The sequence below is a fragment of the Magnolia sinica genome, chromosome 15 (assembly GCF_029962835.1).
Source record: "Magnolia sinica isolate HGM2019 chromosome 15, MsV1, whole genome shotgun sequence".
Classification (NCBI taxonomy): domain Eukaryota; kingdom Viridiplantae; phylum Streptophyta; class Magnoliopsida; order Magnoliales; family Magnoliaceae; genus Magnolia; species Magnolia sinica.
Window position 1 is genome coordinate 35,936,088 of NC_080587.1, and position 26,559 is coordinate 35,962,646.

Here is a 26,559-nt window from a genome sequence, read left to right on the forward strand (position 1 = left end):
AGATCAATCCGGACCATCCAAATTGTGGTCTATATCATGAATTTGTGATATTTCAATACAAAATAAAAAATAAGTCACACTTAGTGATGTCTAAAGGCAGAGAGAGAGAGAGAGAGAGAGAGAGAGATTTTGCATGGAAATAAGTGGTTGATGATCCAGATTTGTAGTCAAGAACTCCTAGAAATTATGCATTTTGAAAATTTTATCATATTTTCTATTATTTTAATTAAAAATATTAAGGATTGTGTAGCTTACGCTACATGCTATAGAAGGCCAACCACCACACTATACGCTACACCCTATTTAAAACACTAGGTCTTACCATGGTGTGTGGGTGGAGACTTCAATGTTGTCAAATACACATACAAAAAAAATCGAATGAGGGGCTTATTCCAGTAGCATGAGAAAATTTTCAAAGTGGGTAAACATGAATGAGATGATTGATTTACCAATGGGAGGAGTTAAATTCACATGATCAAATGGGCAAGCAAGGGCGACAAAGTCAAAATTAGATTGGTTTTTCCTGTCACCTAAATGAGTGGAAAAATTCCCACTATCCTTTCAACGAGATTTTCCTAGACCGATATCAGATCATTGCTCAGTTCTGCTAGAAATGGATGAAGAAGATTGGGGCCCACGCCCGTTTAAATTTGAGCTTTCTTGGCTAAAAGTCGAAGTTATATTGGTCTTTCCTCTCACCTGAATGGGTGGAAAATTTCCCGTTATCCTTTCAACAGGGTTTGCCTAGACCAATATCAGATCACTGCTTAGTTCTGCTGGAAATGGATAAAGAAGATTGGGGCTTACGCCCGTTCAGATTTGAGCTTGTCTGGCTAAACGTCAAAGGTTTGCAGATAAAGTGATAGAATGGTGGTCACCCTCCTTGATAAAGGGAGGCGCAAGTTTCCTTCTTTTCCAAAAACTAAAGATGTTGAAAAAAGAAATTGGCAAGTGGAAAAAGAGGTTTTCGGGGCGCAAGAAGAGGAGACTACAAAAATTCCACAACAAATACAAGCCCTGGATATCAAAGTAGAACTAGAGGACTTGTCAAAAGAGGAAAGATCTTGGCAAGAAATTTTCAAAGCGAAATATAATGTTTGATTACGTGAGGAAGAAATTAAAATGGCATCAACAATCAAGGGCTTTGTGGCTAAAAAGAAGAGGATAAAAAAAAAAAAAAAAAAATCCATGCAATGGCAAGTGCTAGAGCAAGGGCAAACAAGATCAAATCTCTTTCAGTGGAGGGGGAAAGGTGGAGGGCGAAAATAAGGTAAGCAACACAATGGTTAAATTGTATAGAAGGCTCTTGTTAAGGGATTAGTGGACCAGACCAGTGCTAGATAATTTGTGCTTTGATCCCCTTTCATTAGAAATGGCGGATTCTATGGAAAGACCTTTCACTAAGAAAGAAATCAAATGGGCGATATCAGAGTTGGGTAGTGCAAAGGCTCCTGGGTTTGACGGATTCCTAATTGCATTCTACCAAAGATTTTGGGATACAGTAAAGAAGGATGTTATTGCTTTTATGGATGAATTCCACAAGAAAGAATGTATTGCATCGGAAATGGGTGCTACTTTTATAGCGGTTATTCCCCAAAAAAAAAAAAAAGGCGTCGATGTCTTCAGGATTTTAGGCCCATTAGTTTATTGGAGAGCCCCTATAAAATCCTTGCAAAAGTGTTAACCTCAAGATCTTGGGGGGGTTTTGTCTTTAGTTGTCTCGGCAGCTCAAGGGGCTTTGCGGAAGACTGGAAAATAGTGGATACTTTTTTAGTGGCAAATGAGTGCATACTAGACATTGAAAAGGCATATGACCATGTAGATTGGGACTTCTTGGATTACATGCTGAAGAGAATGGGATGAGATTAAACGGCGATCTTGGATATAGAAATGCATGAGGTCAGCAAAATTTTCAGTTTTGGTGAACGAATCTTCAAATGGTTTCTTCTAATCTTCCAAATGACTACAACAAGGGGATCCCATTTCTCCGTACCTGTTTGTGGTGGTTATGGAAGCTCTAGTCCGAATGTTAGAAAAAGGAACAAAGCTTGGTTTGATGAAAGGTTTTGGCAAAGATATCTCAGATTTTCAAGTAACACATTTATTGCACGTTGATGACACATTGCTATTTTGTGAAGCAGATTCTACGTGTGTTGAAAATCCTCACTCGATTGTTTGCCTGTTTCAAGATGGTTTTGGGTCTCAAAGTTAATATCAACAAAAGCGAGACTTGGGAGGTGGGGACCTCCCAAGAGTTAAGGTCTTTTGCCTAAGTGATGGGAGTGCAGGAAGGGATATTTTCCAACCTTATACCTTGGACTTCCGTTATGCATTAGTAGACTGATGAAACAGCTTTGGTATATAGTCATCGATAGGTTCGAATCGAAGCTATCTTAGTGGAAGACTTGCCCGTTATCGGTGGGAAGAAGAATTACCTTTGATTAAGGCGATGATGTCCAACCTTTCAGTTATTACATGTCTCTTTTTAAGTGCCCGAAATCAGTTTTGTTAAAGTTGGATAAGTTAAGGAGGGACTTTTTGTGGAAATGATCAAATGACAATCACAACTTCCACCTCATGAAATGGGAAGGGGTGTGCAAGCCTTGGGATAAGGGCGGGGCAGGCATTAGGAAATTAGAGGATATGAATTTGGCTTTGTTGGGAAAGTCAGTTTGGAGATTTGAGGTAGGGGTGGGTTCTCAGTGGAGAGAAGTGGTTACAAGGAAATATGGGATTGAAGAGATGGGTTGGAGGACTAGGTCGCCATCGTCATATAGGGCTTCACATGTTTGGAAATCGGTAGCTTCGATAAGACAGAATATGGGAAGGGGTTGGCTTCTTGTTGGGGAATGGGAAGAACATTAGATTTTGGGAGGATAGGTGGGCAGGGGATCAAAAATTGAGTGAATTCCTTCGTAGGTTGGCGGCAATAGCAGTTGAAGAGGGTTTGAGGGTAGATGTTACTCAATAGTCAAGGAAAATATCGTCTAGGCCCCGCCATGTAGGCAGAATTTAGAAGATGAAGAGTTTGCAGAGCTCATTTCTTTGTTCCAAATATTAGCAAAGATAAATCCAGATATTTCAAAGATGAATTTGATGAGATGGCTAAAAGATAAATCTGGCAGGTTTTCAATCAAATAGTTCTACATGACCCCAAGTGAGGCTGATTATACTGAGGACGCTTGTGCAATATCGTTCATATGGAGTTATGGCGCTCCTCCAAAGGCAACAATGCTTGCGTGGCTAGTGGGGAGGAAGAAGGTGTTTACGATAGATAACCTTTGAAAGTGAAGCTTCATAATCAACCGAATGTTTGCTCGATGTGTATGCATGGAGAGGAATTCGTGGATCACCTTTTTCTTCATTGCCCTTTCACAAAGAGGTTATAGTATCAATTCTTTGCTTGTTTCAGTGTTGACTAGGTAGCGCTAGCTTCTATCGATAGTTATTTTTTTCTAATGTGACAGGGAAGGGGGTGAAGAAGACAAGGAGAAAAATCTAGCGGTTATGTTTACTTGCGGGCATATGAACCATATGGCAGGAAAGGAACAATCGATGCTTCAAAAATGGACACAAGCAGTTTCCTAAGGTGTTTAGTAGAGCAAAATCTCTAGTAATAGAATGGGCTTTATCCTTAAAGATCATAGAATCCTTTCTAGCTTTTTGGGGGGAGTTGTAATCTCCCAGTTTTTTGTACGTCTGTAAAATTTGGGCTTTCACTCTTCGAGAAATAATATTATCATCGTTTCAAAAAAAAAAATCTCCAACACCTTTCAATTTTTGGCCACCTTCACCAACATCTTAAAGAGGGACACGTCATATACAAGTAGGTTTGGAAGGGTCGCGTTGATAAGAGATACCATCTCACCAAATGACAACAAGGATTTCTTTTTCTAAACCCGACCATGCTTTCCTTGATCCTCTTAGCAATAACACCACTAGGGTTGGACCTCCACCCCCCGTGCCTTTATAATTAAAAATTCGAAATAATTACAATTATGTCACTCATTTAAGTGAAATAGCCGATCATCTAAAATACTTATTATCAATCTCAACCATCAAATAAATCCTATAAATAACATTAAAAAACTATAAAGGAAGCAAGATCAGAGTCCAAGGGGCTCAGATCTAAAAGATCTGGTGGCACGATCGACAAGATCCAACAGTCAGATCGACATGAAATAAAAAATATATAACTAAAATGGTCTCCTAAGCAGCTCACATGCATCATCCCAATGTGAGGTCTTCAAATGGCCCAGTGTGTCCCATCTGGAACTCGTCTCCTATCCATAAAGAAAGTTGCGCTAATGTGGGTGATCGTCTCCATCTCTGGTACACCCGAGTAAGTCCTCTGATGTCTCCACCATCCACCTATCCCCCACCCTAGAAAGTAAGGAGTATAAAGCAAGATTTCCGGGTCTACATGATCATAGATCTTCTCCATGTCAATCTTGCAAAGGTTGTTGGCTTCACCATTCTTCCTTGAATCAATTCACTCGTTGGTTAAAAAAAAAAAATACAGGGTTTGCCCACCTTTGCTAACAAGAAGCTGGAAGGAGAGACGGTGCAAGGACCCTCCAACCAAGCTAAAGGGACAAACAAAATTAATACAAAGAGCATCTCTCTATGCCAAATATCAGCAATATTATTGAGAGGAAATAGAGAGATTCATCTTTTCTTATCTTCATGTGCAACTCGACAAGGTGTGCAAAGTATACGTACACCACTCCCATATTCCTAATCATCTTAGGCATAAGGCTCACTTGCATTACACCTTGAGGCATATGTCCAAGGCCTTCTAGCAAGCACATTTAGGGAGAGCCTAACTTGTAAATCTCCAATTCTTCGAACATTAGTTGTGGAAGCTGCAACCCATGTTCCACTCCTATCCCTAGAATTCCACTGTCATGATTCCATCAATACGGCCCTTACTCAATTTCTTGGTTGTAGTGTTGTACAATAGCATGATGTCAATTTCTCAACCCACTTGCTAGCTCATAGTAAATGGAGTGCTTGGTAATCCAAATCGGGGGGTTTACTTCATCTTCAATTCTCTAATTTCTGGCATTGACTCATGAAGCTAGTGAATGAAATCTGTTCAATTGGGGAATATGATAGGATTAATTCACAAAGGCACTTGCAACCATAATTTGTATGTTACAATTAAGTCTACTCACACCAAACATTTAACCATGCGTATTTAAGTCATGTTGTCTCATAATAAGCAAGAATCAAGATTAGATGTCCAAGGTAGCAATAAAATTTTAGTAATTCCAGAGCAGTGAATTCATTAATTCAATGTGCCCAAGACCTAGCAAATGTAAATTGATCCATATTTTGTTTGCAGCAAACCACAAATCAATTTGATTAACCCAATCTGGAGCACTAGTCAAGGTATTCCAAAGCAGTAACGGTGGTCGTAACAGACACCGCCATTACTGTTACAATACATGCCATTACAGCCCCCATAACAGCCATTACAGCCTTTTTATAATAAAATACATAAATAAATAAATAAAATCTGTTTCGGCCCATTACAGACCATTACGAGGCCGTTATGGTCCTTTTTTTCCATAACAGCCGCTTCAGCCCCATTACGTGTAACGGCCATTACATAACTGTTTCAGCATACCTTGACACTAGTAGTCTAGCGTATGCTGCAATGACATTGAATTCCTTCATCACCCAATTAGAGGTCAACCGCAATCATCACTATCACATGAACATATGCCCAGAAAAGTATAACCTCCAGTAATTCAATTTCACACAATTAACAGCAACTCAGTGTCTACATCCAATGAGAAAACCATTTTGAAATTAGCTATTGTATACCTGGCATGATAGCATAGATAAAACTAATTACCTGACCAGTCAAAGTCAAGTGGCAACCAGATTTTAGTAAATTGAAGAGCAGTGAATTTGTTAATTCAAAGTCTGCGAGTAGGAGCAAATGTTCAAGTAATTAATGGTATTTGGTTGGCAGAAAACCACAATCAATTTGATTAACCCAATTTGGAGCATAGAACACGATTTGATAACAGAGTACTAGTATAAGCTGCAATAACATTGAATACTTTCATCACATAATTGGAGGCCAACCGCAATCATCAATGTCATATGAATATATGCCTAAGAATGAAAAATACCCACGAGGATGCTGAGATGGATAACTGACAAGACAAGGATAGAATTAGAAATGACTACAAGGGAATTTAGGAGTAAAACCAAAACGTAACAAGATGAGGTACAGTAGACTTGGTTTAGTCATGTGCAACGGAGACCGAGAACTGCGCCAGTCAGGAGTGAGTCCGTACAAGTTTTAGGCTCTAAAAGGGCAAGGGGAAGGCCCAAATGGGTGTGTGTGGAGGAAGTAAGACTTAATGACCTATAGTCTAACTTAAGTTATGGCCTTGTTAGGTGGAATGGCAGAAAAGGATTCAAGAAGCCCAATTAGTTGGGATAAGGCTTAGATGATGATGATGTAACAAGGAATACCCACGAGAAACTTTCAAACAAATAACAGCAAGTGGGTGTCTACTTTCAAAGAGAAGCCATATTGGAATTATTTATAATATACCTGGCATGAGAGCATAGATAAAACTAATGACCTGACTAGCCAAAGCCAAGTGCTTCGATGTTATGGACTTCAAACCTGATACCTGCAGCACACACCAAATGGAACTTCTCAATTGATAGGGAAATCATAAAAATGATTGTAACAAAAACTGCCACAAAAATAAGCAGAGGAAAACTGCATGCATTGGTAGTTTAAATATTACTCAAGCCCAAGTGGCTATATGTGTGGATATGTACAAGTCTGTGGACATGTGGCTGTAGATGAGACACCGGAAAAGGAGCCTATCAGCTTTTATTAGTCATTGCTATTAAGTTCAGTTATCCACATCCATGCTTTTCCCTCTAACTTGTTGTCTGTGTGTGCCCTTAAGAAATAACTAAATTGTTATGTCACATTTTTTGTCTCACCATGTTAACCACAATCTGACAACCAAGAAGAGGATTGGTGCTGTTCACAAGACACATGAGCTGTATCTGTTCGACAAGAAGGACATATCCACTGCTCTAGTTTCTGAGTCTGTAATGAGTATTGAACAGCATGTTCATCTATAGCACACATGCTTGGGTCATTTTTCCTTAATAGTCTCTTAAAGTGTTATTTCCAAATAAATTCACCGATGATATAATTTCCAATGTGAACTTCGTAAATTGTCAAAACATTGCAAAACATCATTTGCTCCTAGTATTTTTTTTTATTTTTTTTAAGTTAAATTATTTCTGAGTTTGTTTATTCTGATGTCTAGGATCCTATCCCAATTGCCTCAGTTTTTTACCATAAATAGTTTAAATTCATTTATTGATGATTTCTCAAGACCTACATGTTATTGAATGAAAAGTAGGGATGAGGTTTCTTCCATAGTCAAAATATTTCATAAGATGGTTCTTGCTCAATTTGACACCAAAATCGAAATGTTCCATTCAGACAATGCTAAGGAGTAGCTCTGTCATGACTTATAGAACTACTTTCTCGAAAATGGCGTGATATTTCCAAAAGACATATCCATGTACCCCACAACAGAATGTCATACACTTAGAGACAAGGACCATCCCTTAGAGATACTTCATGACCGTCAGTCAAACATCCTCCAATTTGGCCCCCTTGAATAGTTCTAAGTTACCGATTGCTCTTCAAAATGCACAGCAGTCATGCACTTCGCATCCAATCAGTAATTGTGTTCTATTGATTTATTTCTCCCTCCTTTCAAGTATTTCTTCCTCCATATCCTTACCTTCTAGAGTAGTAGGTTCCTTGGCTGATCCTCATTGGAACCAGCATGAGAGCTCTTGACATGCAAGGAACATGGGATTTGGTAGAGTTGCCAGCAAAGAAGCATATTGTTCAATGTAAATGAGTGGTGGACTTTGTGTATTGTAACCTGTTGGATGTAAATGAGTGGTGGACTTTGTGTAGCGTAACCCAAACGGATCGATTGCAAGATTCAAACCTTGTCTCTTATGGCTACAAGGTCCAACCAATACCTGGGGTAGACTACAAGGAAACAATTTTCTCTTGTCATCATCATCATCATCATCATCTAAGCCTTATCCCAATAAACATTTTTTCTCCTATAGCAAAGTTAAATTTTATGGAGGTATTTCTCTCAGTTTCTTCATTTTGCAATTGGCCTCTTCACATTTCCCCTCGTTGACTACAAGGAAACAATTTTCTCTTGTCGTCATCATCATCATCATCATCTAAGCCTTATCCCAATAAACATTTTTTCTCCTATAGCAAAGTTAAATTTTATGGAGGTATTTCTCTCAGTTTCTTCATTTTGCAATTGGCCTCTTCACATTTCCCCTCATTGAACTTCATGAAGAAGTATGTCTCTACCTCCTAGAAGTATGTCTCTACCTCCTAGATTTCAGCCAACAGAAAAGAAATGGATGGCGTGCAAACTAAAAAAAGCTCTTTGTGATCTCAAGTAGTCACCTACAGTGTGGCTTCACAAGTTCAATAAAGATATTTTTCAGATTGATTTAACAGAATTCCTTTGATCACTCAATGTTCCAAAACTGAAAGGTTGAGTCCATCACAATCGTGATAGCATAGGTTACAGATACTTTCATCACCCGTACTATTACTAATGATGCTAATATAGCTGCAATAAAATCCTCCTGGCAAATACATTTAAAATCAATAACTTGAGGCCCGTTTGTATGCACCCTCAAAAGGGGGCATTTGACACCTAAACATTGTCTTGATCCAAACCCCTGTTCATGTTGTGCACTTTGATGGCACTTTCACAAACCCCGTTTGATGCAGCACTCATCACAATAGGCGCTAAAAAGCCCAGTTGCCTAAAACCAATGGGATTGGTTTTCAAACAATCACCAATGCGAATATGCACTTCCTTTTGCAAGAAAACCCTTTTTGTGGAAGTTGCATCCAAATGGGCCACTGAGGTTATTGAACTATTTCCTTGGCATTGAAATTGCTTGGTTGAAATGGGGATCTTCATCACTCAAAGGAAATCATCTTCTTATTGATACAGGATGTTGGGTGCTTGTTAGCAGATACTTCTGTCAAAAGTGAATCACCAACTCCACAATTAGCTGATATCCAGACAAAAGCCAATAGCTCCTCTCCTCTCAAGGAGATCTAGAGCAAGTTGGGCATGTATGATATCTATGCTACAGCTTTAAGGGAGCGTAGGAGATTGTGGGCACATATGGCATAGTATATGCGGGTGGGTGAACGCACAGTTTTGGGTGCTCCTATGAGAAACTGTATCATATGGTGTTTAGGACTTCATTAATAAATATTCAAGGAAAGAGAGCCTATCATCTATCTCAAAAACATGACTTTAGAATAACAAGTGATTGCATAAAAGAGATGATAGAAATTTTAACATGGAAAAACTACACATTTTAAAGAGGTGTTTTAAATAGCTTACAGTAAATAGTTATGTACCATAGCTTAGCCTTCACGCTACGTAGCTCACAAAACTTACACTCAGTGTTCAAGTTGCCGGTATTGTTACAAGTTTCGCTGGGTGGAGAGAAAGAAACAATATCGTTATCGCCAATAACTGAAAATGCAAGGGAAACATTGGGAAACGGTGGAATTTTTTAGTGAAACTTCAGGAGATGTCTAAATACATATATTCGCATATTTAGCAAAAAAAAAAATGCATACATAATAAGTTTCCATTTAAAGGGGCATAAAAGCCTGTGTTGTCTTAAGAAATCCAACCTTCTAATCCATTCATCCATACAACCAACCATCCATACATCCAACCATCCCATTCCATCCATCCATCCAACTATTCAATCCATCTATCCATCTATCCATCCACCCATCCAAGCATTTATCCATCTAACCATCCAATCCATCCATCCAACCTCATCGATCCACCCATCCCATCCATCCATCTAACCATCCATCCATCCAACCAACCATCCATCCAACCATCCCATCCACCCATCCAACATCCAATTCATCCATCCATCCACCCATCCGTCAATTCATCAAAATTCTAATCCATCCAACCCTCTCATCCATCTATGAATCTAACCATCCCATCCATCCATCCATCAAATCTACACATCCACCCATCCATCCATCCTATCTACCCATCAATCCAACCATTCATTACATAATCCGTACAAATATATTTTCTAACTATTTTTTCATTAAACACATTGTTAATTTACATTTTTTAAAAATAAAATAAATAATTTAATCCTTTATTTTCTTTAACTCGCCCCAATGGGTCCTAATGGGCCCCATTAGGATAGCCCATCCTCATCATATGATAAAACGGGCCCTAATAGGCATCATTTACAGAAATAAAGAAATATTTTATTTTCTCCCAAAAACAAAATTTATTTTATACATACATACATACATATATATATATAAGAAAATGGATTTTATATAAAGGCACTTAGAAATTGCACAAGTTGCATATATAGTCAAATTAAACTGTCCAAATTATGATACACTGCGTAGCTATATCATGAATCCAAAGTTAGGCCTTATTTTATTATCTTGAGTATGAGATTAGTAAACATTTATAGGACAATTTTAAAAAAAATAAAAAATCCAATGGTCCTATTTTCATAGACAAGTATCCACAAATCAAAGGTTATGATTGTATGATCAATTTGTCCCACGATTGTGACTTTGCTAGAGAGGGTTGCTCACGCTTACAATTTAATTTAATACATTATACATCTCACGTGTACAATTTATGGGTGCCAACGATTGATTGCCATGCAAAAGCATGGAAAGCTACATGGGGCACACCGTGATGTTTATGAGAAATCCACCATGTCCATCCGTTTTTCCAGATCATGTTGGGACATGGGACAAAAAATGAGGTAGATCCAAAACTCAAGTGGGCCGCACAACAAGAAATAGTGATTAAACGTCAATCATTGAAACATTCGTAAGGCCACAAAAGTCTTAGACAATGCTAATATTATTGTGTTTTCAGTTCATTCTAGTAGGAATGACCTAATGAATGATTAGGATGGCATATAAACATCCGCCTAGGGAGTTTTCAACGGTAGGCATTTCCCTACCCACTTTTTCACTGTTATGTAGCCCACTTGAGTTTTGGATCTGCTTCATTTTTGGGCCCATGATCTAACATGATCTGGCAAAATGGATAGATGGGATGGATTTCTAATAGACATCACGGTGTGCCCCACTCCCCAACCTAACTTCTGTCGCAGGAAGTGTAAGATAAGCTACAAATGTCCTAGAGAGGGGGTCAATAGGACTAAACTAATTTATGATAATCAATCACGGAAAATAAACTCACAATGGCAATAGATATTGAAATCTTGATTTCAATTGAGTTATAGGACAACCTTCACCTAAAATCTTAGGTAGGACAACCTTATTTCACAACGTCCTTAAATTCAATATTTCAAGATAATAACAACAAGAATAAGATTATCAATCGCCACAATACACAGAGAATTATAGTGGTTCAGTATTTAACACACACCTACTACACTCCCAAAATTACTACTTTACCTAATTTTAGCTTTCCACTATTTTTAATGTTTTCACAGGATCACCTCAACAACCTCTTACAGTTCTTATAATTTTCACAGGCTAACCACAACAAAACCTCAAGTGATTTTCACGAGTTTATCACTCCACGACCCGATAAGATTTTCAAGCAATCTCAACAAACCCAAACTGAAAGTAATGTGCTGAAAATAAAAACTTATCTTTTCGTAGACGAATGTCGATGCAAAGATACCGGTGAAGCCTTTCTAAAGTAGATGCTCCAATAGATGCACCGATCCTTTTTTTATATGATGACGGACCAATGTATGCTCAACCAAAAAGGATCTAGGGATATATAATTCCTCAAAGAATAAAACCCTAAAAGTTGCAGATTCAATTATCTAATCTCAAGTTGAGTATAAAATACTCTCTAATTGAATTTAAATCTACCTGAGAAGAAAATTGAATAAGCTATAATAGAAATAAATATAAGAATAACTAAGCAAATAGCTTGAAAAAGACTAGAATTTCTTTATTTTGTTTATTGAAGATATCTCTCTGATTTTCTTGCTTTGAAACAATGAGAAATGGTCTCTATTTATAGCCAAAATTTGGATCTTCGATCAGCCTAAGAATCCCTTCGGCTGCCCGAAGTTCCTCGATATTGTTCCAACGACTATCAGATTTCATGAGATTTGATTTTATCCAAACTTAAGCTGGCCCGAGCCAAACTTCGGTAGGCCAGAGCAAACTTTGGCTAGCCGAAGACGGGGTTCAACTGGCCTAAGAATCCGAAAATCATAAATTTTGCATTGTTGTAAACTTGACCTCGGGCTGACCCGAGCTGGGTTCGGCTGGCCGAAGGCGATGTTAGGATGGCCGAAGTCCTATAAGATATAAAGTCATATGTTGTTGGAAACTTAACCTAGGCAGATCTCGGGCTGACCCGAGATGGTTCGGTTGGCAGAAGGTATGGTTGGGCTGGCCTAACACCCTTGATTTTTCAAGTAAAATTAGTCACAAGTTAAAGTTTGGAAAACCATAATGATGCAATTTAACCTAGGGTCTTTTCTAAAGTCATCTTTACTTGTAGGTTGGTATACAAATGCTCCTTCTCTTGAAAATGTTCCAAGCCTTCTACTTTGGAGATGTTGAGTCGCACTCTAGTCTTGAAATGTCGAAGAGCTGAAGTGTGTTGAAGTTCCGTACACTATACATTGTGTCTTATGAAATTTGACTACTTGTGTACTTAAAAACATTAGCACTTACATGAAGTTCCTGAGAAAGGCCTTGTGTGGCCGCTACACTAGGAAGCGGATTGTGTGGTGTGCCACACACCACCGACCTCTGCGCTGACGTCACCAAGTTTTGTGGGCCCCACTATGATGTGTGTGTTATATCCGAACCGTCCGTCCATTTGGCAAGATTGTTATAGGGCTTAAGCCCAAAATTTAGACAAATCCACTCAAGTGGACCATACCACAGAAAGTAGTTGCAACTCAAATTGTGTACCTGTTAACAAAGCAAATATAACCCAAACCATAATCCGTTCTTCCTCTAAAACTTGAAAACCCCGTTTTCCCTCCCAAACCCCACTATCTCGCTTTTCCTCCTTGAACGAGAGGGAAGAACCCCAATCTTTTTTAAACCTAAAATCATGTTCGGAAGTACGCAACACCACTTTTTCCAGGAAAATACTTATCAGAGGAACCATTGGAGAAATTTTAGGGGGAAAATCTAAAGATTTTTGGGTTTCTTTCGTACTTTTGAAGACCGGCCTATCAATCTGCAATCCAACCACCGACGATCTTCTGAAACTCCTCTAAGGTGCCGAAATTTACTTTTTCAAAAAGATCCAAAAGAGAAAAAGGTATTTCTTTTTTTTTTCCTAAACTTACGTTGGATTTCGACTCGATTTTGCTGCCAATAATCAACCCTGGGAACGATGATTTTTTCCAAATTATCCGGAAAAAAAAAAAAGAGTGAGAGAGAGAGAGAGAGAAACGAAGCCAGCAATGGTGAAATTATCAGCGACAATTTGATAGTCGCCGATATTTTTTTTCAGTGATAATGGAATTTTATTAAAGGCTCACAAGCATGGGTTCGACTCCCCTCCTGGCCATTACCCGATGCACGTGGTTGCGAGTGATTCTGTGCATCCGTAGGGAATAGTCTCGCCTCAAAAGGAGGCGGGGACACCCAACGTTGTCAAAAAAAGAAAAAAAAAAAAGAATACGAGGAAACAAAACAGAAAATAAAAAGAGGGATTAGTTGTTAAGAGATTTGACACGAGAGGCCCACTCTGAAACAAGGGCGAAGACTTGAGCACAAACTAAATCAACAGAAGAGTAGGAATCTTTAAAGCAGCGCTTGTTCCTCTCATTCCACAGAACCCACCAAACCATTGGGAGGGATGCATGCCAGCAACTCTTGTCCTCGATGGTCAAACCTTCTCTATGCGAAGCCCATAATAAGTCCTTCACATCATTAGGCATAGTCGCCGATAATTTAAACATTGCTAAGGCGAGATTGAAGTCAATTAATCTTTCAATTTACACTACAAGTTATTTTTCACAAGAACCTTGAAGTCAATTAATGTTTTCAACAATTTATTACAATTTTCTATTTTTAATAAAATTAGTTAATTTGTTCAATGATTTTAGTAAAATAATATAAGTAATAGTATCAAATCATTTTTTTTAAGATTGAAAATATTTTATTAAGGGAGCTAAGGCAACCCAAACAAAGGAAAAGAAAAGAAGAAAAATACACACACACAACATAAACACACAAAAAAGGAAAACAAAGAAAAACTAAGAAGCTATACAACTCGATACATAAATTGAAAGAACCGACGCCCAAGACCATAGCATAATTTGGTGAAGGAAGAAGGCTATAACAGGAGCAAGGAAATGATGGAGGGATCACTGACAGAAGAACTCTAAGCCTATTCCTTGAGCTCCCAAAGAAGGGAGGAGAACACCCGAGAGGAAGAAGAAAAGACATTCCGAAAGCAGCGGGAGTCTCTCCTTCCAAAGAGACTAGATAGAGGCCATCACAGCAAAGTGCCAGATGATATAATAATCCCCACCAGTTCTTCTACCAAACCAGGCAAAAAGCAAACCAAACAGAGATGAAACTTCTGCATAATTGCCCACCAAACTTCAATGAAAAATGAAAATTGCATGAATAGATGGTTGATCAATTCATTGCTTCTATCACAGAGGAGGCAAAAGCAGGGAAAATCATGCCTCTACTTTGTAGATTGTCCACCATTAGAACTCTTCCTCGGGCTATGAGCTAGACAAAGGCAACCCACCTTAGGGGGAGCTCCAAACCTTTCAAATGTGAAAGGGTAAGGATTTATCCGAAAGATGGGAGGGAGATCTAAGCAAGAGAGAGGACTTAGTCGAGAAGCAACCTAAAGAGGAAGGGGACCAAAAAATGGAGTCACCAATTCCAACAGTCGGGCAAACGCCTTAAAGAAGCCTCAGAAGCTCCAGGAAGTCGTAGGTTTCAGTCTTAGAAAGCCCTCTCCTACAAGGGCGACTGCAGACTCTTAAACCATTAGTCGAAAAAATAATTAACGACGAAAATATAGAGATTAGGAGCAAGTCTAGCTAAAGACAAGAAAACTGAAGCCAAAGGTCTATTGGAAATCCAACAATCAAGCCAAAAGAAAATACGAGATCCATCGCCTAGATCGAAGGAGACATTTTCCCGGAATTGGAGAAGGATACCAAATATGGCTTTCCAAACTGAAGACACTCTATCAAGGGAGGAGGACGGGACTTGGTAAATCAACCACCATCCTCAACACCATATTTAGAGACTATAATGTTTCTCCACCAATGACCTTCCCCTGAACCAAGGCGCCATAGCCACTTCCCTAGAAGAGAAGAGTAAACATCAAAGAGGGCCCTAATTGTGTAAGGTTTACAAACCTTGGACCAACAAAGGAGGTGAAACTTGTGACTATCCAAATTGTCGTTCTAGAGAAAATCTATACTAAGCTTCTATTTTAGAAATGATGGGTTTCAAACATCAGAATAAGGAGAAGAAATACGTAGGGAGATTCAAGAGAGCAAATTTAATCAGAGTAAGAAGCCCCCCAAAGAAATATAACAACTCTTGGAAGGGGGCAGCTTCCTTTCCATTCTTTCTAAAAAAACATCCTATAGGTGCTTGGCAGGCTTTCCAGTACATAAAGGAAGGCCCAGGTATGTAGAAGGGAAGGATCCCACTCTACATCCAAACACTTCAGCATGTATGGAAAGAGGAGTCGGAAATATTATTTCCAGACAATTCACTTTTGAAAAAATTAATTTTGAGGCCCGAAATTGCTTCGAAGCAACAAAACACTTGTCACAGATTAGACACATCATTGAAAGAGGCCTCACAAAACATAAGAGTGTCATCCGCGAACTGAACGTGAGAAACAAATGAGCTGGAGGGAGTCACTTTGAACCCAGACAACAAACTATTACATTCCCCCTTCCATAACATTCGACTAAGACCATCCAAGGCTATGAAAAACAAGAAGAGGGGTATAGGGTATCCTTGCAAGGCCCCTAGAGGATTTGAAAAATCCTTTCGAAGAACCATTAACAAGAACAGAGGACCAGGCCGAAGACAAACAGGAAGAAATGCATTTACACCATTTATCACCAAAGCCAATTCTATGTTGAAGGTAGTCAAGGTATCCCCAATCCACATAGTTGAATATCTTTCCAATATCCACCTCATCGACCAGGCCTCCAGAGTCCTCTCTGAACCTAGAATAGACACATTCATGGGCTAGAAGAGCTCCAGGATCTACCTATTAGCCAAGAAGGCACCCTGAGCTTCCGAAGTTACCTTAGAAAGCACAGGTCGAAGTCTTGTAGCCAAAATTTTCGTAAGGATTTTGTAAGGGGGAACCTAGAAGGCTAATAGGCCAAAAATCCTTAAGATTAGCCGCACCATCGATTTTAGGGATATGAGCAATGAAGGCAGATCCCATGGATCTAGAAATGTAACTAGATGAAGAGAAATCTAAAAGAAAAGCAATGGTGTCCGGTTTAACAACTTCCCAGAAGAAGAGAAATCAAATCAGTTATATTGCTATTTGTTTATCTTTATACTTAATGTTTGCCACTTTTTTTCCTGAAGGATGTGTAGCTTAAGCTACATGCTATGTAACTTATGACTCACGTTTTAGAGGGTTGAATGGTTCACTGTACACTATTCACTTTTTAAAACACTAATCAACAGTATAGGCCAATGATACCCACGAGTTCTAGAAAAATGGCAAGGGATAATCGAACTAATAGTGAGAAGAAGCTGTCAAAGGAGCATAAATATATGAAGATCATGAGGAATAGAGAATGGATAGTGACTGCAAAACACTTTACCACCTAATACATGAGAAAACAAGGGAACGACACTGACCATCTTAGCAAAATTACCGAGATCCTATGCCCCCAGCAATATGAACAACAGGTTTGAACACTGTACCACCAAATAATGCCTCTCACTGATACTATGAAAACCCCATCTTCAATGCAAGAGATGAGATCATTGTTAGCCACCAGGCCTGCAGACATCTTAGGCTTACCCTTTGTTCTAAAGTTTCCAATAACATCAATAAAGGTTTTCAAATTTTAAAAAGAAACAAAAACCAAAAAAAAAAAAAAAACAAAAACAAAACAAAACAAAATGCCGTGTATCCATGAGAACTACGGTGTCATGTCATAGGAAAATCATCACCATATTTAACATTAAGAGCACCAGTTTCCAAGCATACCTTACCAACCATCCCTGGTTCCAAAAGAAGATCCCAAATCAGTAAGACTGATGCAATGATGCCTTGCCATGGTAGCAGATTTTTAGAAAAAAATACTTGTCATTTGCCAAAGAATTTGTTTTATGAATCTCACATCAGATCCAATCAAAATTTAAGCTCTATAACAACCATATAGGTAAAAGAGAATAACACGGCAAAGGACATCACTTTATTTTCATCATCCATGTTTCCGGTCCATGAAGAAGCACTTTCCAGAAGTCCACAGTGCAATTAATACAGTACCAGATACCATAAAATGAGTGCATGCATATCAAAATTTTGGATGAAATGTGCATAATTCACATGTGCACATGCATATCAGAAGTGTATGACGTGTGCCTTGAATAGAAAAGTGCTTTTAATAATAAATAATTTGTCCTCTAAGCACAGGACTCAAGTAAATAGTAGCTATGAGTACAACCACATCAATGAAACTTCTCTGGCATTACCTTAAATTATAACAGGCACCTACCAATCAATAAAGTATAAGAAACAATGCCTACCTGCATGGCACCCGCACCAAGAACAAGCTGACAAGCCCTTGTATTGAAAAATTTCAAAATTTCAGCAACACGGTGCACGACTTCAGAAGACAGCGCGGGCAAACATCTATTGATATCAATGTACTCTGACAACATCTTCAGTAGTATTAAGCCACTGGAAAATGAAAATGATAGTGTTATACTTAGTTTCCAAAATAAATCAAATGATCTTGAATCAAGATATTTATAACATAGGCAGTTAAGAGGCGATAATACAATCCAAAACCATGGCAGACCTCAACGGTTTTTCTAGCCCTCAGATCTGAATTTGCACCATTAGATTGGTCATATGTAACTTCAGATCTGATGAATGGTCCGGATCTAGAGGGCGTCCTGTTAGGATGTGAACAGCAGCGTGGATGGATTCATGAGGATGATGGCCTGTTGTGGGATGCTTTTGGTTATGATCTGGATAACAGATGGCCTGAATTTGGAAGTAGACACATGTGGCCATTTGTGAAGGGCTCAAACTACTAGAGTCTAGACCAAAATAAAGTCTTCAAGGTTGATTGTGATGCATCACATGTGGGCATTGATATGATGCAATGGCTGGGTATTCTATATATGATGTACAGTTCTACATGATTGTCTGGGCACTGAAGTATTGGCGTCGTGATTTGAGTCACCTAATACAGACTATGAGGCATTATGATGGGGACATCATGCGCATGCCCCCTCTACGCACATATTCAAGGAGGAGGTGGGTCTCACCTTCGATTTGGATTGACGACGACATCTTTGGAGAGCCTCATAATTAGAGGGATGCATTATGGAGTATTGGAGTGGACCCGATCATCACATAGATTCTACCATCGGATCTTATGATCATGGGCCACTACTCTAAATGATCTAGGATTTTGAGTTTTGACTATTTTTGTTATTAGAAATATCATGAACAGCTTTGATTGTTTAGATTAGTTATTTTATTTGCTTTAGCTTTGGTATTAGTGCGCGCACATGGCGCAAGGGTAGTTTCGTCCTTTTTGAGTTTAGGGTTTTCTTATAAATAAAGCAACCCCATGTAGGTATTCTCAATGATGTTTATGAATAAAAATTCCTGCGTTCTCTCTCTCTCTCTCTCTCTCTCTCTCTCTCTCTCTCTGGGTTGAAGAATCGAATTTGGTGCAAATCTCTCCCTTCCTTGAAGGGTTGACTACTATGGTGTGAAGCCACATTCACTCCAAACCATCTCCATCTTCTTACGCACCAATTCCATCTCCCTCAACACCCCTTCCATCATCAGATTCACCTCTTTTCGCATCCAAGTTTTCTCCTACAGCAAAGTATAAGCAGATTTTTAGATTTTGGCCCATCTGAGGGGCTGAAACTTCGGCGGGGTACTACGCGCAAACCGTGAATCAGATCGACGTGAAACTTAGTATGGGACCTGTCCATCCCTCGCTGATCCCAGCCCACAAGGCGTTTCTCGATTTTGTGGGTCCCACACACGTGCGAAAGACATGCCACGCACGTGCGTCCGGGCCCCTTGGTTGTCCAGCATGCGCAACTCATCCCAACTGGTCTCTTCCCCTCTATTTCCTTCCTTTTTGTTTAAATAAACCTCCTCATCCAAATCCCTAACCATAATGAGTCCCAAATCTCAATTATCCCCAATTTTCAAACCCTAAATTTTCCCCCAAATTGAAACTTAGTGAATCTCTTGAGTCAGGAACAATCTTTTGCAAGAATGGATGACTTTACACTCCTTTGGGCTTGTTTGGCTTATAATTTTGTTTGATCCAGCCCTAAAGTTGTGTAGGCTTGGACCCCCATAGATTCTCCTTTTTGAATATTTGATAGTATGTAGGATGTGGAATTTTGTAACTGTTAAATATCAGTATGATCATATTTATATCATGTCCTGCATCACATTATGAGATCTCAACTCCCAGAGAAAGTTGAGTCATCAACATGCCAAGTGGTTGTCCTTCCTACAGGAGTACAGTTCTGTACTAAGCACAAAGCCAGAGTTCAAAATAAAGTGTTGGATGATCTTAGCATGAAGAACTTGCTACTTGGCACATTGATGGATATAATGATGGGCATTGATTTTATCCTAGACCAATACCGTGGCGATCCGTACTTACACCTATATTAGAAGATTGCAAAGATGGACTAGCAGTTTCTGATTTTCTGTTTGCAATACACGATGGGTATTTATTCTAAGGAGTTTTGTTATGCGTCCCAGAAGGATCTCTCAGGGAGATTGTCATGAAGTTGCATGTAGAAGAACTGAGTGGGCATTTCAGTCAAGCCAAGACAAATGCATTGGTTGAGGAGCCCTACTTCTGGCCCCGAAAGAAGTGGGACATGAAGCATTATGTGGAGCATTATGGGAAGCTTTTGTTTCAAAATGTTAGCTAGTATAAATATCTAAGCAGCAAGCGTGGGACTGCTAGGTCCCAAGCACAATTCATACTGGGAGCAAGGATTGTGCAACTAAGCTTCCACGTGGCTAACCTATTTTTTAAAAAGGTTGTATGCCTGCAAAAGGTGCCTATGTACATCACTTCAGACAATGACTCCAAAGTTTCTTAGCCATTTTTTAGGGACTCGGTGACACAAGATAGGAACTCAGTTCCAATTTAATAAGCGTGTATCATCCTCAAACAGATGAGAGACCAAGGTTATGAAGACGAGTTTGGAGAATTTATTGAGGAGTTTATCAGGTGATCACATGTAATGGTGGGATTTGGTTCACAGGAAGAGTATGCATATAACAACACAATAAACAGATCTATAGGTGAATCACCGTTTGAGATTGTCTTAAGGGTGAAAATCAACACAGATGTTAGACCTGGATTTGTGGGAGGATATGTAATTGTGGGAACATTATTTGAGTGCTCTGTGGTATGCTTTGGGGTTTAGTAAATGCAGGCATTTTAGTCATTGCTAACCAATGATAGAATAGAAGTCTCAGCCCATTACTGCTATTGGCTATTGCTCACCTTTCATTTCTGCAAGCTTCTTGAGACTTCTAGTGCTACAAGAATTCATGCTCTTCAAAACCTTGGACTATGAATATTGTTAGTGGTGCTTTAATCTGGACTATTTATCTCCATGTGATATTTCTTTTCTTATCTAATGACTTCATTCTTATACATGTATAGAGTTCTTTTTTTGATGAATGGTGATTTTATTAGGCCAGCAAAAAACTACAAAAAATCATGCTATCCCCATCAAGAGAAAATAAAACAAGCTATACAAAGGCGCAACAAACCAGAGGATTAACGAACGACCAATAGTGATAAACAAAAAAATCACGCTATCCCTGCTAGGCTTTGCAATCCTTTCCTTCCCCACGTCATTGTCATTCATTTCCCCTCGAAATTGTATCCCAGCTGGCAACGAACTGAGACCACTGAATTCTCCTCACCTGACTATCAAGTGTAGTCCACTCCACTATCAATCTGAGAATTCTGTTCGGTACTCTCTCTACAGAGCTCTCTTTCCATTGAATATGCGATCATCTCCCTTCCTCCACAAAGACCCTAGTGTCGCTTTTAATGCATGTGACCACATTATCCTACCCATAGTCTACCATTTGATTCCTTTATAACCTGCACAAAGCTCTCCCAATGTCGCCAGAGTACACAATATACCCCAAAAATTCTGAAAATAACTGCCCACGCTTGCCAGGCATACTTACGATGAATCATTAGATGCGAGCAACTTTCCCCTGCTTCTCTACACAGCTTACATCTGCTTGGCATCTCAATCCTTCTCCTTTTGCCATTTATCAACGGTTAATATATTATTTCCGCATGCTTCCTAACAAAGAACATTTACTTTCATCAGAGCTCCTCCTGCCTATACCATTGTGGCCCAATCTACCCTTGATGATAAGCTGCTCCCGGCAGCCTTGTACCAAGATCTGACTGTGAAATTCTCACTACGGTCTATCATCCATACCCTCTTGTCCCTCTCTGTGCCACACTTGAATCCACTTACTTTTGAAAGCAAACGAAGGACCATTGGGATCTTGTCATCCTTCCGCACTCTACTAAAAAACAGGGCCCAAACCACGCCCACGCCACCTTCTTGGCACATACTTCACTACTTCCTCTTCTTCATAGCTTCTCAAACAGCGGCCTGTACAACAAGCTCAATGGCACACCACAATCTTTGCCCCTCTAAAATCTCCGCTTGTCTCCTTGCCCCCACAGTAAGCTTCATGTGTTCAGCGAATCTCTCATACAGTTTTGAAATTTCCCTCCATAGTGTAGATCCTTTCCTGCCACATTCTGCTTTCACGTCCCATCCGTGCCCCCAAACTTCTCTTCCTTGGATCCAATCCTCCACCACCATTTAGCCAAAATAGCCAATTTTTGTGTTTGTCAAGTCCTTGTACCTAAAACGCCTTCCGAATTGGCTTGCAGACTTTTGTACACACCACCCTATGGGATATATGGCTATCTTCCCAGTTATTCCAAAGGACTTTTTTCTGCATTTCCTCTCTCTTTGCTGCCACTTTGGATGGAGATTTGAATTTTGAATTATCATAAGAGATGAATTTGAAAATATGCTAGCACAGCTTTTGTTAGCATTTTCCTTCCCCCTATCAATCGGCTATTCGCTTTCTTCGCTGTCAACTTCAATCTGCACCTTCCCAGAATCTGGTCCCAAGACGCACTTATGTCCTTCATTCCTCTTATCTCCTCATTCACGTTTATTCCTGGTATACTGCTTTGAGAAAAGTTGACTCCAAGGCCAGACAATTCCTAAGCATGGCAGAATGTCATTAAATCCCTGCACTTCTGTTTCCTTATCAGCTCCAAGCAGCAATGTATCATCCACATATTGCATATGGGTAACTTTGACTTCATTTATTTATTTATTTATTTGAAGCATAGTGAGCTTATTTTATTAAGAGGCTGCTTGACAACTGACAAGATAGCAAAGAATACACCAAAAATAAAAAAAATAAAAAAAACAAACAAAATAAAAAATAAAAAATTGAACAGATATTACATCCCCATTACAGAAAAAGCAGTGCGAATATTAACATGACTCTTCATTTATAGACATCCCTTGTATTATTTTTCCGTTGGCTTCATTTATACTCATCCCTTCTATTATTTTTACGTCAACAGCCGGTGCCAAAATTCTTCTTAATGCTTCTGCAACTACAGTAAATAACAATGGGGATAATGAATCTCCTTGACAAATGCCCTTGGCACTTCTAAAAAACCAAAATGGAGTTTCACAATAATATCCGAGAACCACGCTGATGAAATGCACCGACTAATCCACTTTCTCCAGCACTTTTCAATTCCCATTCTTCCTAATAGATGGTACACAAATCGCCAGTTAACACAGTCCTATGCTTTCTCCAAGTCAACGTTTAAGACAAAGCCTTTCTTCCTTTCCCTGACATGTTCATAATTAGTTGGTAAGCCATGAATTGGCCACCTGCTAAAAATCTTCTGGTGATGAGTGCTGATTGCATTCAAGAAATTAAGCTGCTGATCACTTTAATTAATCTTTTGGTAGCACTTTTGATATGATCTTCAACAAACTGCTTACCAAAATTTGTCCATCGTGGTCCCGCCCAAATGATTGTAAATTCTCCTTCAGCAATGAAATTCTGGTGGCAATTGCCCACCTTCTCTTTTAAAACAAAAAAAAACCAAAAAACAAAAAACAAAAGGTATTCCGTATCGGAAACGGTAGCTGTAACGGTCACCACTATTACCGATATGGGTGTCGGCTATAACGGCTGATGCGGGGGTGTAACGACTGTTACAACCACTGTAACGGTTGAAAATTTTCTTTTGCTCGAAAAATTCTGAAAAAATATTTAGAAAATCAAGAAATAATGTAAACATTCCAAATATGTATTCATTTTTTGTTTTGAACATGTTTATGCTAGTGTAACTGTCCACTCTTTGGTAAGAGTGTTGTATCGGGCTGTCTAGTGAATTTGTGAACATGATTATATGTATTTAATGTTTACACATCACAATCAAGTATTAAAACTAGAAATAGGAAAATTTGCATAAATAATACTTTTCCAATTATTATTTTTTTTTTTAAAAAGGCCATCGGAGCTTCTATTCGCTCAAATCACTTCAATTTACAATTTTAATATTAAAAACTATAGTACGAGTGGTCGAAATCTATTGTAAAATTATCTAAGAGAGTTCTTGGAATGAGAAAAGTAAATAATTAAAAAAAAAAGAAAAAAAAAAACAAGGGAGGGGGGCAGAAAAATGGATTTAAAGAGAAAAAAAGTGGTCGTTATGCTCCGTAACGGTCGATAAAGTCCCAAAAAAAATCTCCAACACATTTTTTCTCAGAATTCGTTAACATCTCCGAACACTCTTGTTCCATTCACTAAACTGTCCTATGAGAAGTCTCAACTCCATAGTGAACCTTCACCTGTTGACCCCCACACCTTGAAGCCCTTCCACCACTACTCTATTGCAGCTCTCCACCGCAGATGATCCAACCACATGTCTTCAAAATGGAATGGTTTCGGCTCCCATATTGCCAATTTAGAATCCAAACTCACCGGCCTATGATCTGAGATAAGCCTTGGAAATGCCTTCTAATTAGCTTATGGAAATAGACTCTCCCACCTTCCATCTACCATAAATGTATCCAACCTGCTCATGCTTTGATTATTTGCCCAAGTGAATTTTGTCACTTGTAGTAGGTATTCCAGCTCCCACCTGTTCACAAATTCATCAAAGCTATGCATACTCGTCGTTCCTCGTGAAAAAATTTGATGACATTAAAATTGCCTCCTATCACTGTTCGGAGTATCCCCGATATTATCCGTATCTCTAACTCTAACACTGGTAGTATCAGAAATTCCAAGTATCGGCAATATATCACTAAGTATTGCCAATGTATCGATATCACCAATGTATTGCTAATATTTTTTACTATGCAAATTCTAGGTGTCGCTTGTATTGCTAATGTATTGATATCGCTAATGGATTGCCAATATTTTCAACTGAGTAAATTCTAAGTGTCGCTTGTATCACCAATGTATCGGCGATATTTCATTAATAGAGCTGATTTTTTTTTATGACAACAGACTGTCCACGTCCCTTTTTAAGGCGAGACTAATCCCTACGGATGCACGCAATCACCTGTAAACCTCGTGCATCGAGTAAAGCACGGGGAGGAGAATTGAACTCGCGTCAATGAGAAGCAAACCCACGATGCTAGCCATTTGCCCAAACCCAGGCCGGGTCGATAATGGCGCTAATGCATCGATATCGCCAAAATCCGTTTATTAAAAAATTGTCCACACCAAATTTTTTTATGGGATCTTTCAAAATAAAAATAACAATTATGGGTGCATGGTTGTATGATGAAATGCATGTTTGTCCGTGTGTACATGTATGCAAGCATGGATGGATGGATGGATGTGTATGCATGGATGGTTGGTTGGATGGGTGGATGGATGGATGTACGTGTGTGCACGTGCACGTGCATGCATAGATGGATGGATCATGCATGTGTGTTTGTACATATATATGTGCATAGATGGTTGGATGGATGGATCCACCATTTTTCCCTTGTTTCCCTGAGTCAATGATACATGCTTTTTGGCCCCATTAAAGGAAAACTTATTATTTGATTCCTAAATATGCAAATATTCGTCTTTTCGGTATTATTTGATTATTAAATATGAAAATATGTGTATTTTAGCATCTCCCCAAGTATTATTGAAAAATTCCACTATTTTCCCCATACTTCTCTAATGCTTCCCTAAGTCAGTGTTACATGCTTTTAGACCCCCATTTAAAAAACTTATTATGTACGCATCTTTTTTGCAATTATTTAATTCCTAAACATGCAAATATGTGTCTTTGGCATCTCTTGAAGTTTAATTCAGAAATTCCACCATTTCCTCAAGTTTCTCAATCAACGGATAGAATTCTGGGTATCAGCGATATCGATACATGTTTCCGTATCCCCAACAAGTGATACATGTATGATACGGATAATACGAACAAAGCCTCCTATTCACCAGGGAGTACCCCTATCTTTGAAAAAAAAAAAATAATAACACCAGGGAGCACCCCATTTACCTAGAATTTGGTTCAGTTCCAGCCAAAATCCCAGTCCTTGTCTCAAATGATTAGGGCCGTAAACTGACATTGGGCAATAATCAACTCTTTTATGCACCAATCTAAAGAGAATGGATAGCAACCATTCCTCCATCTATGAGTCAATCTTTGATAGCACATCTGTATCCTAGAGATTGCATTCCCCCACCCCCAATTTCGTTGATCTCTGCTGTTGTGAAGCCCCCCCTTTTTTTTCCTGAATATTCACCACGTGCACCTTGTTCTTTCTAATGATTTCCTTTGCCGCTAGCTTCTTTCTCGACTGTTCCCAGCACTAACACATTCCATGTATTGCTAGAAATGGTCACAACTTTAGGGTTATGATGATGATGGTATGCCCCTGTGAAACAGAAGCATTGCTATCCAAATTAATGTGGGCGTCCCCTATGGTAATAGCAGTGTTCGAATTATCTCCGATGTTATCTTTATCTCTAGCTCAGTGATACCAAAAACACTAGTAGTGATACTGATAAAGCTGGTAGTATCAGAAAATCCAGGTATTAGCAATATATCGCTAAGTATCACCAACGTATCAATATCGCTAATATAATCGCCAATATT

At 38.9% G+C, this 26,559-nt stretch overlaps 1 protein-coding gene across 3 annotated transcripts in view; it reads right to left on the reverse strand.

Moving 5' to 3' along the window:
• LOC131227551 (vacuolar protein sorting-associated protein 54, chloroplastic) overlaps nucleotides 1-26,559 on the reverse strand; it is a 143,932-nt gene that overhangs the window by 54,631 nt on the left and 62,742 nt on the right. For 2 of the 3 annotated variants that reach the window (XM_058223352.1, XM_058223353.1), the window contains exons 12-13: nucleotides 17,873-18,026; nucleotides 6,578-6,659 (exon numbers count right to left, since the gene is read on the reverse strand). In XM_058223352.1, the coding sequence (XP_058079335.1) occupies nucleotides 6,578-6,659; nucleotides 17,873-18,026 (236 nt within the window). The remainder of the gene's footprint in view (nucleotides 1-6,577; nucleotides 6,660-17,872; nucleotides 18,027-26,559) is intronic. The other variant, XM_058223354.1, reaches the window with a different exon arrangement.